The sequence below is a fragment of the Rhincodon typus genome, chromosome 25 (assembly GCF_021869965.1).
Source record: "Rhincodon typus isolate 14 chromosome 25, sRhiTyp1.1, whole genome shotgun sequence".
Lineage (NCBI taxonomy): Eukaryota > Metazoa > Chordata > Chondrichthyes > Orectolobiformes > Rhincodontidae > Rhincodon > Rhincodon typus.
The window spans coordinates 15,882,110-15,898,627 of NC_063356.1; the positions used below are offsets into that span (position 1 = coordinate 15,882,110).

Here is a 16,518-nt window from a genome sequence, read left to right on the forward strand (position 1 = left end):
TCCTAGGCCCGAAACGTCAGCCTTCCTGCTCCTCTGATGCTGCTTGGCCTGCTGTGTTCATCCAGCTCTACACCTTGTTATCTCATAATTTCCCGTCAGCTTTGAGCTGTTGATGTGGTGGTTAACTGACCTCAGCATTGTCAAATTAGGTCAGAGGACCATTAACCAGAGCTTCTGTTTGAGATAATTCTTTGCTGACCTGTGCTAGAAAAAGTCTTTGTATTGTAGTATCAAGCAAAGATAAGACTAGGTTTGACTATGATGTTCCTAGCGTCAGATCATGGATTGATGCAGTACAGAAAAGGCTATTCTTCTAATCTGTCTGTACTGGTTCCTTGTTAGTTATCCAACTAATTCCATTCTATAGCCTCATAGCTCTGTAATTTTTTTACCATATCCAAGTATTCATGCAATGCTCTTTTGAATACTACAATTGTATTTTCTTGCACCAGCTTTTCAGGTGATGTGTTCCAGATCACAACAAGTTGCTGTGCTGAAAATAAATAAATTTACCTCATGTTGCCCCGGCTCAAAATTTTGCCAAAGAATCCATTAGCTTGTTCTACTGACTTTGTACTCAATGAGAGACTAATGAGTTGGGTTGCTGGGATGCTCCAACTCCCAGTATGAATTAGTGTATTTGACAGATGAAAGAGGCAAAGGAGTGAATATTGAAAAATAAAAGAACATTCAGTAGTCTGTGACTCAAAATCACCAAAGTCAGGGGAGGTGATGGCCTAGTGGTATTATCGCTGGACTGTTAATCCAGAGACCTAGATAATGTTCTGGGGACCTGGGTTCAAATCCTACTATGGCAGGTGATGGAATTTGAATTGAATAAATATCTGGAATTAACAATCTAATTATGACCATTGTCTGATTGTCAGAAAAACCCATCTGATTCACTAATGTCCTTTAGGGAAGGAAACTGCCATCCTTACCTGGTCTGGCCTACATGTGACTCCAGACCCACAGCAATGTGGTTGACTCTGAACTGCCCTCTGGGCAATTAAGGATGTGCAATAAATGCAACGCACTCATCCCATGAATGAATAAAGGAAAGAAAATGTCTGTGACAAAGATTTTTTTGTCATTGGAAACCTCCTACGAATTAAATGCTTTTCCCTTAGATGAATGCTTGGCTTCAGTATACCATGTTATGTTCCACATACAGACTGACAATATTTTTAAAGAAAAATCCGAATGAAGCCTATGGGAAGAAAGGTAATGAATAGGATTTCACATTTTAAAATTTCTACTGTAACAAAACAACTGAAAGCAACATACTTCAAATATTAATCAGCAAGGACTCATTATTCCCACAGAAATATGGGATCACATGCAAGCTTTCAGACTCAGTTTTGTAGGATCTCTCCCTTCCCATTAAGTCAATTCGACCCTTGAATTGCATTTACCAGCAGTCATATTTGATCTGAAGTCTTTGGACATGATTAACTAACTCTGACAGCATGCGCATTTACAAACCCCATCCCACCCGGATCATGGCAGTCCTATTGGCACGGAATCCCCAGAAAGTCACTACTCAGACCCCTTTAAACCATCTGGTGGGCTCTGACGATACTGATACTGTGAGTCTTGTCCAATCTACAACCTCTTGCCATTCTGTCTTCAGCTCTCTGCTCTTTCCAAATGGCGGCAGAATATTTGGTCTTAAAGGGACATCTCACAAAAGAAAATACAGGCCTTACCAGGCATAGGGCGTTACGACAAAAGCAGCATTAAAAATGGAGACAGAAACAATTGTGTTATTGATGTTGTGACAGTGTTCTTCACCAACATTGACCTGTGTTTCAGGCTGCAGTTACTGCTTTTCATTGCACCAACACCAGTCTCGTTCTGTGACCTGCCACAAGGAGAGAAGATTGATTACATGTCTGTCCTTGCAGCCAGACAGATATCATCCACACTAGTTAATTTATTTAAGGATATGCCAACGAATCCCATCCTGACCGTTCCCTTGCCTTCGGTGGAAATCTTACTCAGAACCGGGATATAATTTTAAGTGTGCCTCAAATAACTGAAGAATGTAAAGAATAGCAGCAAGAGTAGACCATTCAGTCCCTTGTGCTTGTTCTGCTATTCAGTAAGATCATAGTGATCTTCCGTCTCAACTTCATTTTCCCTGCACTATCCCCATATCTCTTGATTTTGTTACTATTCAGAGATTTACTGATCTCACTCGTGAACATGGTCAGAGACTGAGTCTTCGCAGCACTCTGAGGTAGAGTTCGATGCAGGAATTGAGCAATTAATGCCAGCTTCGCACTGGAAGAGCTGTTGTATCAATCTGACAGCTCCCTGGCATGCTGCACATGGAATGAGAGCTAATTATGTACGACTGAGCCAATGATAAAAAAAGTTATGGCCCAAACTTCCACTCTGAAGTTAGAGCAACAACAAAAGCAGAAACAAAAACGCTTTCCGTGTCTGTGAAAAGGACCAGTACATTAAATTTTAATACTGAATAGTTACCAAATGTAACAAGAAATCTATAGAGTTTGCATAACAGATACTAAAATATGTTGTTCAGGTTGCTGTAATTTGAAGAGAATTTTGACGACCAAATGCACTTTAACCAGATCCATGCCCCAGATCAGTCTTCACACTTAAAATTTGTAAGCCTGCTAATTTGGGAGTATATTGCACACAGAACATAATAAGTAACAACAGAGGTTGTTGCTATATCTTGTACAGCATTTAGGCCACATGTGAAATTTCCTGTCTAAAAATAGGGCTGGGTCTGGGCTGTCTGGGGCTATATGCCCAGATATGCTGATGCTTTACCAGAAATCCATCAAGTCCATCCTTTCGTGTTAGTTCAGTAGATGAATGAATTCCTGGATATACTGCTGATGCTATCCAATCTTGTATCTCTGATCTAAGGACATCTTTCTTTATAAAGGTATGGCTGTCTTTATTAACAGGAGTCTTCAATCAAAGAGGTGACTGATCAATACCTTTTTTTTTGCCAGGATCAAGGAAAAGTCTTAAGTTGGTTCTTGATAACTTTAGATAGTTACCTGATCAATTGGACACTGCAGTCCCAATAAATACACATTCTACACCAAGTGAGGATTCCAGGATGCTGTCTGCGTCCTGGACAAGCATGTATAGAGGAAGTGTCAACGGGAGCCAAATTGTTGAGAAATACAGAAACAATGGAAGGGGATTCCAACAACCAAATACCAACTGGGTTAAAATCAGCATGAAAGGTGTAGAGAGCAGAGCATTGAACTGTTATTTTTCCAGTATGTAGCAATTAGAACCCAAGAAGGGGAAATTCTGAATTTGGTGTTCACATTTGAAATTGCCCTTTCCTTCAACAATTGGTGTAAGCTGTGACTTTTAATGAATAAGTCAGAGCCTTTTTTGCACGTGAACCAGCCACCATGTGCCTCTTGCAAACCATTGGAAACATTCAAAGGATGTCTAAACAAAACAGCATAGTGACCAGCACAATAACCGCAAGAATCAATTCACCAGATCTGATGAACAACGATGATTGAACTGCTTTGAGTGTTCCCTCCACCCATGTTCCTTTACTCCCGTGTGTGTGTGTGTGTGTGTGTGTGTGTCTATCTAAGTAAAGGTGGCTTTATAAGGTGATTAAAGTTTTAACTCATTATTATGTGCTGACTGTTCATAACTGGTTTACCTGCAGCCAGCATCTAATTATTTGTAACAAATAGTAATTTGTCTTGTGTACAGAAAACTAGTCTGTTTTCTGTCAACCCGGATCTAGAAGACAAGTATTTTTGGGAATTTCATGCATTTAAAAAAAAAGTTTAAATGATCCCACAAATAGCGGGGCTTGATTTCCGGTATGCTATCCCAGTGAGGCAGATAAAAAGGGAAATTGACAAAGACCAAGAGTTGACAGTGAGAAAGAGAGCTGTAGGCGGCAGGAAGATATCAGTGTACCGGTCAAGTAGGCAAAAGACTGGCAAATGGAATTCTATCTGGAGAAGTCTGAAAGAATGCTTTTATGTTGGACTAACTAAGGCAAAGAAATATGCAAAATGTAGTAGAAAACTGTTAGGTATATAGTAATCTTAGAGCATGTGTCTACAGATCAGTGAAAGTCACAGGATAGGTAAAAGTGGTTAAGAAGACCTACAGCTACTTTCCTTTAGTACCTGAATGACACAGAGTCATAGAATAGAAGAATAAGTTTATACTCGGGCTATAGACCGTACTGCATACCAGGGAGGATGCAATTATTAAAGAGTATATAGGGGATTTATGAGAATGTCTCCAAGAATTTAGAATTTTATCTGTGAGGAAAACATGGATTTAATTGAGGTATAATGAATGTTGAGGGGACCTAGATACAGTGGATGGTATGGACCTATTTCCAGTATTAGGGCAGTGAGGTCAACAACCAAGGGCATGACATTACAAAAAAAATTAGATGTACCCTTGATATGCCTTAGAGTTAAGGGCAAAGAACTGGAAAGCAGGATTTGGCTGTACAGCTCACTTCGGTTGTTACCATGATTCCTTCATGGCTATAAATTCAATATAATTATTTATTTGGTAAAAGCAGTGATCAAATGTTACTATGAAGAACTCTTTAAAATTACAATTCATACAGCCTAATGTCCAATAAAAACTTCCTAAAAGCCACATGCAGTTTTCCATTTGGCTACACTTCTTTCATCTGCCTATTTTAGTCAGCGTTATCAAGTCTGGAACTGTCATTTACAATATTCCCTCAAATGGGTGCAGCTCACTGGGTGGTGGAGTTTTCTTGTTACTGCTGAACTCAATTCCTGGAACACACTCTCACCAGAAACCCCCACCGTGTTGGATGCATTAGGAAATGAAAAACATCTTTTCATTTCTTGGGACATTGTTCCAAGATTAGCTTGGGGCACTTTGAATGAGAGGCAACTTCTTGTACTGCTAACACAGTTGATTAAAAGTCTTGTACAGCAATGTAAGAAGAGAAAAGCTTTCATACTTCACGTGTCAAAAATCAAATGTGCATAATTCTCTATATTTCAATTTGGATGAATACAAAGATAAGGGTTGGGGAAATTTTACTCTAGAATGTCTTTCCTTAACATTACTCTCCCTTTAAGATACAACCTAAAACATATTCTTAGACCAAGCTGTTGGTCATATGTCCTAGTATGCTCTCACATGGTTGTGTGTTAAATGTTATTTGGTATTGCTTCTATGAAGTACCTTGGGAGATAATTTGCACTTAGTGCGTTCTTGCAAACAAAAATTGGATAAATAACCAGTTGAGGGAAGAATCAGTCAAGACAGCAGGGAAGCACCCTTTTGATGATGGAATGTGTAACATTCCCCTGAGCAGGTTATGTGGGACCAGTGCTCCTTGTACAACAACTCAGAGGATAGGGCATTGGCTGCTGAGGAGTTGTTTCTTTCAAGATTATGCACGAAATGTATAGTGCATTCAAATGAGCAGATTGTTCACACTAAAAATTTTGTTTTAAGAGGAGAGACTAGGTGGGAGCTCATTTGAAAGTCTTTTGGTAATGCAAGATTTCTTCAGCGCTGCACTGAATTATCATCAAACTCTGAATCAGGAAGTGTGCCATAGTTTGCGTTTTTAATAAAAAATGTAATGTGAAACAGTTTAAAAAGAAATGCATGAGCTTGTGCCATAACGTGATCTGCCATAACTTCTTGAATGAATACTGTACCCAACAAAAACAGATAATGTTGGAGAAATTCAGAAGGATTGGCAGCAGCTGTAAGAAGAGAGCAGAATTAACGATTTGAGTCTGGTGACATATTCAGAAGAGTCTGCTGAAGATGAGAGACACTGGATTCGAAACGTTCACTTTGCTTTCTTCCCAAAGATGCTTCAGCTTCTCTGGCAATTTCTGTGTCTATAGGTGTGAAGCTGGAAAAGAACAACAGGGCAGACAGTATCAGAAGAGCAGGAAAATCAACATTTCGGCCCGAAACATTGCTCCTCTGATGCTGTCTAACCTGCCGTCCTTTTTTCCAGCTTCACATCTGTAGATTCTGGTTTTTGGCATCTGCAGTCCTTATTGTCTCCCAGCAATTTCTGTGTGTGTTTCAGATCTCCAGCATCCAGAGTTATTTGTTTCATGTTAGAATATCGTACACAGTTTGGCCTGACTTCAACTAACTTCACTAGGATTTTGATTCAAAGAATTAGAAAGGCTGAAATGCATTCCTCCTTCACATTGCACTGTCCAAGTTAAGTGCTGAAGTCTCTGCACCATGACCTAACCCTAACCTTCTGACTCTGAGGCAAGTTTACTACCAACTGAGCTATAGCTCATATATAGGACAAAATGTATGCTAAAGCATAACCAGTGAAATAATTCACTAAATTGATTCTTGTTTTTACTTTGAAACAACTGGTTACAGATTACAGTCTCAGATGATGGTCTGTCAGCTTCGACTGTAGATATTGGAGTCATGGTTGTTTGCTAAATTTTATGCCTTGATGTCATAGGGTCCTTTTATTGAAGATTGTTGCTGTCACTGTTGGATAATGTAGAATATCAAACGTTCATAAACAGCTTGGTGGATGGCAGGATAGGTGACTGATGAAATTCAATGTGGCGAAGTGTGAGGTGATGCATTTTGGTGGAAAGAACCGTATAAATGAAGGGAATGCATGAACTGAACGATATTTACATGTATAAGTCACTAAACGTGGCAGGACAGTTGAGAGGGAGTTAATAAAACACACTGTATCCTGGGCTTTATTCATAGGGGTGTGGAGTACAAGAGCAAGGAAATTATATTGAACATATACAAGGCAGTGGTAGCATTCCAAAAATGCTAAATGATCAAGGGGCTAAAGGGGGAAAAGAAGTAAGTACAATAACTATCACTAAAGAAAAGCACTGGGGTAACTAATAGACCTAAAGACGATAGATGCCCTGCAACTGATAAGTTGCATCCTAAGATATTCAAAAGAATAGCTACAGAGATAGTAGATGTGCTGTTAATAATCTTTGAAGAATCCGTAGACTCTGAGGAACTGCCAGAGGATGAGAACACTGACAATGAAACACCCTCATTCAAAAAGGGGATGAGACAAAAACACAGGTAACTATAGGGTATTTAACGTAACATCTGTCATTAGGAAAGTGTTAGAGTCTGTTATAAAGGATGTAATAGCAAAACGTTTAGAAATATATGACATAATCAAGCAGTATTCAGCAGGGCTTCATGAAGAGGATATCCTACTTGACAAGCCTATTACAATTATTAGAACACAGATGATGCTCAGAGGTTGTTTCCTCTGGTGGGAGAATCTAGGACTAAAGGACATTATCTCAGAGTAAGGGGTCACACACTATAAAAACCACGATGACGAATTTTGTGGTGGATGGAGGTTCAATCAAGGCATTCAAAGGGATTTGACAATGCGCTAAGTAACTGGAAGAAAGCAGGAACATGGCACTAGGTGAGATAATCATTTGGAGAGCTGGTGCAGATAAAATGGGCCAAATGGCTGCCTCCTCCCCCATCACAAGTCTGAGATGCCCCCCACCCCACTCCCTTCATAAATGCCATTGAGAAAAGACTACTTGTAGGATCCATTTTAACTTTCAGGACAAGCAGGTCATGGTAAACATGAACTATTTCCTTTTAATAATCAAGTTTATGATACCCAACAAATGCCTAGGGACTAATTTGTAAACAGTTAAACAATAACGATTTACTTTTGTCGAGAGTGGATGACCTGAGGAATGTAAATTTCAATTTGATCACCCGCAAGTGCTTGTGTTGTCATTTCTGTTGCTTGGGAACTCTGTTAGGTTAAAGAGTAAAGTGAATGACCCATTATCAAGATCTGGCGTTGTTCCATTCTCGGAGAACCAACAATATGAATGCTTACGTGGTTTGGGTGTTAAACCCAGACCACTACCTGACTTGCTTCCTAAGTATGGTAAAGAGATTTGTAGTTACAAGATTACACAGCTGAAATGCTCTGCACTTGTTACTAAGTGTTGATGCTCTCCATTATTTTTAAAAAAGAGAACATATGAAATGACGTTGGGGAAAATATATTTTCATCTGAGCTAATGCATGCAAAGACTGATGGGCGCTTGGAAATTAATGTTTGTCATTTTTTCATTGCGGTGCTGTCCCTAAGTCTAAAATGCACACTTGCAGTTATGTTTAGAAATATAATTTTTCTTGGAAAGGGAAATAGCTCCTTTCTGATTAAAAGTATGTTAAATGAGCACCATTATTTAATATAGCAAACAAAGATATCAGTTAAAACATAGGTTCAACATTGTTAATGTGAGCCATTTGTTTCTAGATGCTTTGGTAATATTGCCTCATGATGTGAATAACCCATTATACAGGTTCTGAAGATATAAAATGATAAAGGAGTTCAACATCTTGTTGAAAGTCTCAACATGGAGACGCAAAGCAGGTGACTTTGTTCAAGTGTATTAGCGCCGAGTGGCCAATATCCATTTTACATCTTTGACAATTTTCTTTTCCCTTAAACTGCAATGGAAAAGGACTGCTGATTTAGGTTATAATGGCCCAGGACTGGTTTCTATTCCAGTGGATATTCTTTACCATAATTTCTCTCACTCTCCTTTTCAGTAATATGGCCTTCCTATTGAGAAGGGTACTCACTTGTTCACACCTAATGTTCATAATTTGGAATCTAGTTTCAATGGGCTAAGGATGGATCACACCCAGATAAATTGAAGTGAAGCTTGGCAGGCAGGACTGTAACTGAACAATGAACTGCAACTGAAATGCAACTGAACCTTTAAAGAAAAGAGACTAGGTACAGTCAAGGATATTTCCATGATGGGGACACATAGGGCAAACAAATTCTCGAGCTCCCTGGTTAATAAAAAAAGGATCTTTTAAGGTGAAGAAGAAACAGCGTCCTTATTCAGATGTCACGTGCATAATGCAACTTAAAATAAAAGTAATATAAAAGATTCAGAGGAGAAGTGAAAAACAAATGAGAAGAGCAAAAAGAAAGAATGGTAAAAGGGCCAATTAAGGACTCAAAAAGAGATTTTTGCTTGGAGGCAGGGTATAGCCAAGGTATGAGATTAATACTTTGGACCTGTTTCTGCCAAAGAAGAAAATGGTGCATAGACCATGGTGGAAAGTGTAGCTCTCACTTGAAGGTTTTTGAATTGATAAGGACAACATTTTAGATTGATAGTCTGTCCTCAAAGATGGTGAGGCATCAGGACCACATGACGCATATCCAAAAATGCCAGAAGAGACAAAATTGGAAATTATGGAGGCTCTGGCTATTATTTCCCAATTTTCCTTTGACTCTGGGATGATGCCAGAGGGCTGGCGAATTGTAAATGTTACACCCTTGTTCAAGAAAGGATGTACGGTTATGTCAATGACTAAAGGCCTGTTTGTTTAGCCTCAGTGGTAGTGAGTTCCTTTTTTTAAGAAATCAGAATTCAAAGCCAGCATGGATTTGTTGAGAACAAATCATGTTTAACTGACTTGATGGAGCTCTTCTGATAAGGCCACAGAGAAGCTTGATTAAGGTAATGTTGATGCTGTCGTATCCACGGACTTTGAAAAGGCATATGATAAAGTGTCACATGGCAGATTAGTGAACAAAAGGGCCAGGAGCAACGTGGAAACAAAACTGTGTGAGTGGCAGGGAACAGTAGTGTTGAGCAATTTGTTTTTTGTTTGATTATAGTGGAATTCATTGGGATTTGGTCTTGAGACTTGAGTACTTTCTGATGTCATTAAAAAAGGTACTTCAGTCTTGGCATAAGAGGTCACAATTTCAATATTTGTGGTTGATTCGAAACTTGAAACTAATGTGGACCATGAAGATGATAGTGTACAATTTGAAAAAGACCTGGGCATGTTTTTTGGATGAATGGATAAGTGACATGAAAATTTAGCACAGAGAGATGTGAAATGAATCATTTTGGTGGGAAGAACATGAAGAGGAAAAGTATTAAATAAAAGGTACAATTTTAAAGGTGCTGCAGGAACAGAGTGACATGATTTTCTGAAGAAGGGTCTAGGCCCGAAACGTCAGCCTTCCTGCTCCTCTGATGCTGCTTGGCCTGCTGTGTTCATCCAGCTCTACACCTTGTTATCTCAGAGTGACATGGGTGTATGTTTGTGCTTAAATCATTGGAGGTTTCTGAAGGTGCATTTAATATATTATACAAAATTCTGTGCTTAATAGACAAGGCAGTGAATACGAAAGCAGGGCACTATGTCAAATCTGTATAAAGTACTGGGTCAGCTTTAACTATAATATCGAATTTGGTTTACCTGACTTAAGGAATGATGGTAAGGCATCAGCAGGGGTGCAGAAAAAGTTCACAATAATGTTTCCAGAGCTGAGCAACTTTGGTTGTGCAGAAGGACCAGACAAGTTGACACTGTTTTCTGTGGAGTACTGAAATCTGAGATGAGATTTGAAATAGGTGTTCAAATGGACAGAGTACATGTGGCAGAGCCATTCCCACTGTTGGAAGAATTGGAAACCAGAGCATACAGACTTAAGGTAATTGGTGGAAGAAGCAGTGGTGACAGGTGGAAAAACTATTTTGATGCAGCAAATGTCTAGCATCTGACAAATGTTGCCTGAGTGTGTGTTGAAGGCTGGCTCAATCGAAACATTCAAAAGGGAATTGGATTATTATCTGTAAAAGAAGAAAGTGCAGAATGATATGGGCAGAAAGCAGAAACGTAGCTCTCAGAGAATTGCTGCTTCGAGTTAATTGATTTCAGTGCCCGTGTTTAACTGAGAAATCCTCCTTTTGCTTACTGTTACTTTCTCCCATTTTTAGATGTTGCAGGATTGTCCAAAAGCCCGACGAGAAGTTGACCTGCACTGGCGAGCATCTGGCTGTACTCACATTGTCCGAATTGTAGATGTCTATGAGAATCTGTATCAGGGAAGGAAGTGCCTACTGATAGTGATGGAATGGTAAGTTCTTCTACAACTAGGTACAGAGATATTTAGTTAAGGAAAATGCAGTTTGGTAGTGAATGAGACACCAGGTAAGAAAACAAAAAGATGCAGAAGTCTGAAGTTATAAAGCAAAATCGCAGAAAGGCTCTGAATTGAATTCAAGAAAATGAATTTAGAAGCTGGTTCTGTAATTGTAACCTCCTATGTGTCTGTTGCAGTTTTTTTTGGTTGCTAGCACTTGCCTATGAAAAGGAATGGCTTTGTGAAAGGCAGCTATGTTGATTTCTAATAACTCTGCTCTGTCAAGACTCGCATCTATGTGATGAAGTTAATATTTGAGCCTTTATTCACCTTCAAGCTATTAGTTTACAGAAACAGAGATTGCATACCATGCACCCACAAGGAAAACAAAACTCCTTTTTCAGTATGCACCTTTGTCTGAGCAGCAGTGAAGCCCCAATTTAATATAACGTTGCTTCTCTATTTTTTTCCCTAGTACTAAAGGCCCCATTAATATCAATCCTATATATAAATGATTATCATTATTGAAGGTTCTAAACCAAATGCTATAACTACAAATTAAATATATTCACAATCTGTTTGGTTGACATTCAAATATTCACATGATAAGTTTCAAACTAAGTGCTCCCAACTAGAAAGTTGTGTGTGAAATTGAGATGTTTGATTCACTCTGATGTGAGGATTTGTATGCAGTCTGCTGGAGACTTACTTAATTTTGGGAAGTCTGAAGTCCTTGGGCTAGACTGTGAGCTCACCAATGGAGAAATGGTGACCTCAAAGCAAACTTTTCACCAAGACCTAATCTTTATCTAAAGTATCATTGCAAGACGGCACCTGCAATAGTGCAGCGCTCCCTCAGTGCAGCATTGGAGTGTCAATATAGATATTTGTGCTCGAGGCCTGAGGTGGATATGAGCACATAGCGTTATTACTTCTAAGCATGATTATGGCTGACATAAATGTGATTTGCAGTGTACAGAAGTGGCTATACTCTGGAGCTTCCTGAAGATTTGAAAACTGCTATGCATTTAAATGCAATTTCTTCACTTATTACTTCAGTCTTTAACTGATCAATATATTTTTACTAATAACCAGACTGCACAAGTTAAATGGATTCTTGCATCATGGAATAATACTCACAAGTCATAAATTGAATAGACTTTAATGGTTTTTCATTTCAAGAATGCTATCAATGTGGACTAATTACTAGAAAAATATTCAGATTCTACCTGTTTCATATTGCTTTCTATGGCTTGTTGGGAAGCTTGAGTCATATCTTTATCACCTCAAATCAACCAGAATGATGCTCTAGGATGAGAATTAAAAAACGCAAATGGTTATCTTTGGGTACGCTGAAAAATGAGTCAGACTTTTAGAAATCGTGCTGAAGAAATATTTATTCTAAAGAATAGAGAAAGAACTTGCATTTAAATGGCAACTTTTGCAATCTCAGGCTAACGCAAAGAACTTTGTTGCAATTAATTACTTGAAGTGTTGTCCCTGCTGTAATGTAGGAAGCATTGGAGCCAATTTGTGCGCATCAAGATTTCAGAAACTGCAATGAGATAGTAACCAGATTATCTGTTTTATTGGTGTTATTTAAGGGCTAAACTAATTAGTGTAATGCAAATCTTGTATGTTAATCTCTAAAGGGAAGACGGGGCCTCCAGTGGTAGCCTCAGACAAATGACGACATTTTTGAACGTACAGGATTTCCTATGATGTCGAAACCTAAAGAAACTGTCAACTGTGACAGTAGCTGTTACAAATAGCAACCTGATGTTGACCAAGCTACCGTTGAATCGCAATAGTTTTCTGAAGTGAACCATTACATGAATAGCTGTCTGCTACGTTTTGTCCCACGTTGGGAAGATCTAGCAGCAATAACTAGTTATGCAATAATATAATGTATTGGAGTTTAAATAACATCCATGTTTGTATTCTTGCACCAAAAATAAATTACACTTTTAGATTTATTTGAAGTGTACCATCAAGAAATATTGCGCTCATTTGCTGCTGTGTTTATCCTAATTAATATTAGAGAATACCTGTCTTCTCTCTGTGTTCATTGAGAACTTAATGCATAGCTTTAATCCAGCTATTGCTGTACTGAAAAGTAGATGGTGTATTAAAATCAATTATATTTTTAGAAAACAGATTTTGTGATTAATGTTTGAAAGGCTCATCTTCCAAATTTCCTCAGCTATATGGCTGAAGCCAGAGAATTGGTGGATTGCAAATGTTACACCCTTGTTTACAGAGGATAAACTGGGCATTACACGGTTAACGTTGCCAGTGAGGAATCTTTTTTATAAAGAATAAGTCAGGAGAAAATTACCATTTCAACAAACTTGGATTAATAAGTAAGAGCCAGCAGCGATTTGTTAAATGACAAAATATGTTTTACTGACTAGTTTGAGTTTTTGATGAAATAGTAGACAGTGAATGGAAGTTACGGAAATCATGTTGTGTGTGTCAACTTGCTGAAGGTGTTTGTTAAATTGTGACATATTCGGCTTGTTGGAAAACTTGAAGCCCATATAATAAAAGGGCATTAATAACATGGGTGTAAAATTGGCTGAAGGATAGAAAAGAAAACCTTTGTGGTGAATCAGAGTTTTTCAGACAGTAGGATGTATATAGTGCAGATTTCCAAATTTCAATTCTCGATTTGCATTTAAGTGTACAGGACACGATCCTGAGATTTGTAGATGACAAAAAGCTTGCAATTGTAGAAAAGAATGAAGAAGACAGCAGATTCCAAGAGGATGCAGTGCAAAGGTCAAGCACGTGACAGATGAAACGCAACATGGAGAAGAGTGAGGGGATACTTTTTGACTAACAAAATGAACCATTCCATGCTAAATGCTGCAAATTTAAAGCGGGTGCAAGAAGAGAGAAAGCCGGCTTTGTTTCTGTGTAAATCTTTTAAGGTGGCAGTTTACCACAGCAGCTAATAATGCGTGTGCGTTCCTTGGCTTCATGACTTAAGAAATACATATTTATGAGAATGGGAAATTAAACTGTTTGGACCCTACTAGGTTGAAGAAGAATTTATCATGTGATTTCTTAGAGAGAGTCAAGAGCTGATGAGAATTCCAGATTTTTTTTTTGCTGTTCACTGGAAAAGCAAGTTTGGAAAAGGAAACAACAAAAAGCTTTTTGAAAGAGATGAGATTGCTTCGAGAGTCTTAATGGCTTCCATCACATAGCAACACCTCCTCTAAATTTTTGGTTTCTATTTTGGTATGTATTTGGGTATTGTTGGCAATTGAAAGAGCACTGGCAGGGAAATCATTCTCTGTCTCCCTCTTGTGCACTCTCGCCTCTCTCCCCTTGCTATTTCCCCTTTTGTTCCCCTCCATCTCATGTGAAAAATAAGTTTGTTTTAAATTAATGAAATATTTTGAGTTTATTGAGAAACCTGGTGAAGGTTTTTTTTTTGTTTTAGACCCCAGTGGTAAGTTGAAACAAACTGATCATCTTTGGTGATTACATCAGACTACTGTCACAGTTTATTGAGTAGTCAGACTTGATTTTCAACATGTTCCTCCCATCAGAGTTGTACCAATAAAGAGGCTAGAGTATTGGAGCAGGGAAGTTGTATTACGCTGATATATCACACGCTACTGCAATATTATTTCTGATTCTGGGTCATGGATTTTAGGAAGGACCTGAAAATGTAGATGAGGGTATAGAAGAGATTTTCTGAGAATACTTTCAAGGTTGAGGAATTCCAGTTTCTTGGATGGGAGTGGGAAAGTGAGGCTGTTGTGCTTTATGGCAGAGAAGGCTAAGAGGGTGTTGAATATGGGTGTTTGTAATCATGAAGGGTTAGATAGAGTCAATTAAGGGAAACTGTTTCCAATGGATGAAGTGTTAAACAGAAGGCACAAACTTAAGATTATTGACAGAAGAACAGAAAAAAAATGTGGAAAAATGTTTTAATGCAACAAACGATTTAGGATTTAAACGCACTACCAGGATGGATATAGATTCAGGATATCAGAGGATTATCAGCACTGAAACAGACAATACAAACAGTCCATGCCAGCATTTATTCTTCACTTGAACCTCCTTCTGCTTTTCCCGATCTAAATCTATCACTGTTACCCTCCATTTCCTTCTCTCTCAAGGTTTCCTTTTAAATGTTTAAATACTATTTGCTCCAAGCACTTTGTGTAGGAGCTCTCATGACTCTTTGGATATAGAATCTCCAACTGAATTTCATGTTGGATGTCCTGATGATTATCTTACATTGACAGCTTCTCGTTATGCTCTTCCCACAAGAGGGATCCTTTTATATTTGTATGTGCCATCTCAAAGACCCCTATTACATCACCCCTTCAGCCCTTTTTCCAAGAGTAAAGAGAGTCAGCCTGTCCACCTTTCCTGATACATGTACACATTTTGCTATCATCCTTGTAAATCTTCTCTGTATCATCTCCTGTGCCTCTCAGTTTTGCTTTTATAATGTGCCAACCAGAACTGGATGCAGTATTCTGTGGTATAATCAACATTTGATAGAGATGTACTGAAGGCTGAGCAGGAAAAAACAGTCAGGGGATATTGGAGGTAAAAGTGAGAGATGTTTATAGTTTATTTGTAGGATTTGAATATCACTGACAGTATTGCTCATCTCCAGTCCTCTTGAAGGTGGTGATGGTGAGCTGCATCCTTGAACCCCTATAATTCATCAGGTGTCGGTGCACTCCCAGTGCTGTTGGATTTTGACCCAGCGACAATGAGCCAGCAACGATATAGTTCCAAGAGGTGTGGATTGGAGGGGACCATTTCAGGAGGTGGCATTTACAGTGCTGTCAAAGGAACCCTTATCAGTTATTGCAGTGCATCTTGTAGATGGTACACTGTCAGTGGTAGAGGGAATGATAATTTGAGGTGGCCAAAGGGGTACCAATCAAGTGGGCTGCTTTTTTCCTGGATGCTGTCAAGCTGCTCGAGTATTGCTGGAGTAAAACCCATTCAGTTTGAGCGCTTATCTTAAATATTCAGCACTCTGTTGGAACAGATATAAACAATGGGTGCAGAGTTAGCGTACTCTGCTCTACCTCAAAGTGCCAATGTGATATTTTCCATCCTTTGAACTCTATTTGTAATATATGAAATGAATGCAGAAATGTTTCCTTAACGTCATGTCATTTCTTGAATGTTACCATCAGTTGATGTTAACAATGCATTTCCCAGCACCAACCATGAGTTCATGCATGTGGCACACTCAGTGAATCACACCTTTGGTTGAAATGCATCTGGTGCAGGCATCATTAACCTCAAAAAGCTGGTACAACTCTATTTGCTTTTGTGTAATCAATTCAACATTGATTGTAATGTATAATGGTAGCGGTTGCACACGAGGTGTAATATAATGAAAGGACAAATTTACTATACAATTAGGGATCATTGCATGCTTCGTGGCTAAGTATCAGAATGCATTGGCTGCCTTACAGAACTGAAGACAAAGATGAAAGATGCACAAGTTGGTGAGTACAAGAAATCAGTATGCAAGCTGCACTTCAAACATTCAAACCATATTAGAAGTCAAC

The 16,518-nt window shown here is 38.6% G+C and overlaps 1 protein-coding gene across 1 annotated transcript in view; it reads left to right on the forward strand.

Annotated features, from left to right (window-relative positions):
* The first annotated feature begins 1,502 nt into the window (after positions 1–1,502).
* Positions 1,503–16,518, forward strand: part of mapkapk2a (MAPK activated protein kinase 2a) — a 66,221-nt gene continuing 51,205 nt past the window's right edge. The window contains exons 1-2 of the mRNA XM_048611825.1: positions 1,503–1,589; positions 10,812–10,951. Of these exons, the coding sequence (XP_048467782.1) occupies positions 1,503–1,589; positions 10,812–10,951 (227 nt within the window). The remainder of the gene's footprint in view (positions 1,590–10,811; positions 10,952–16,518) is intronic.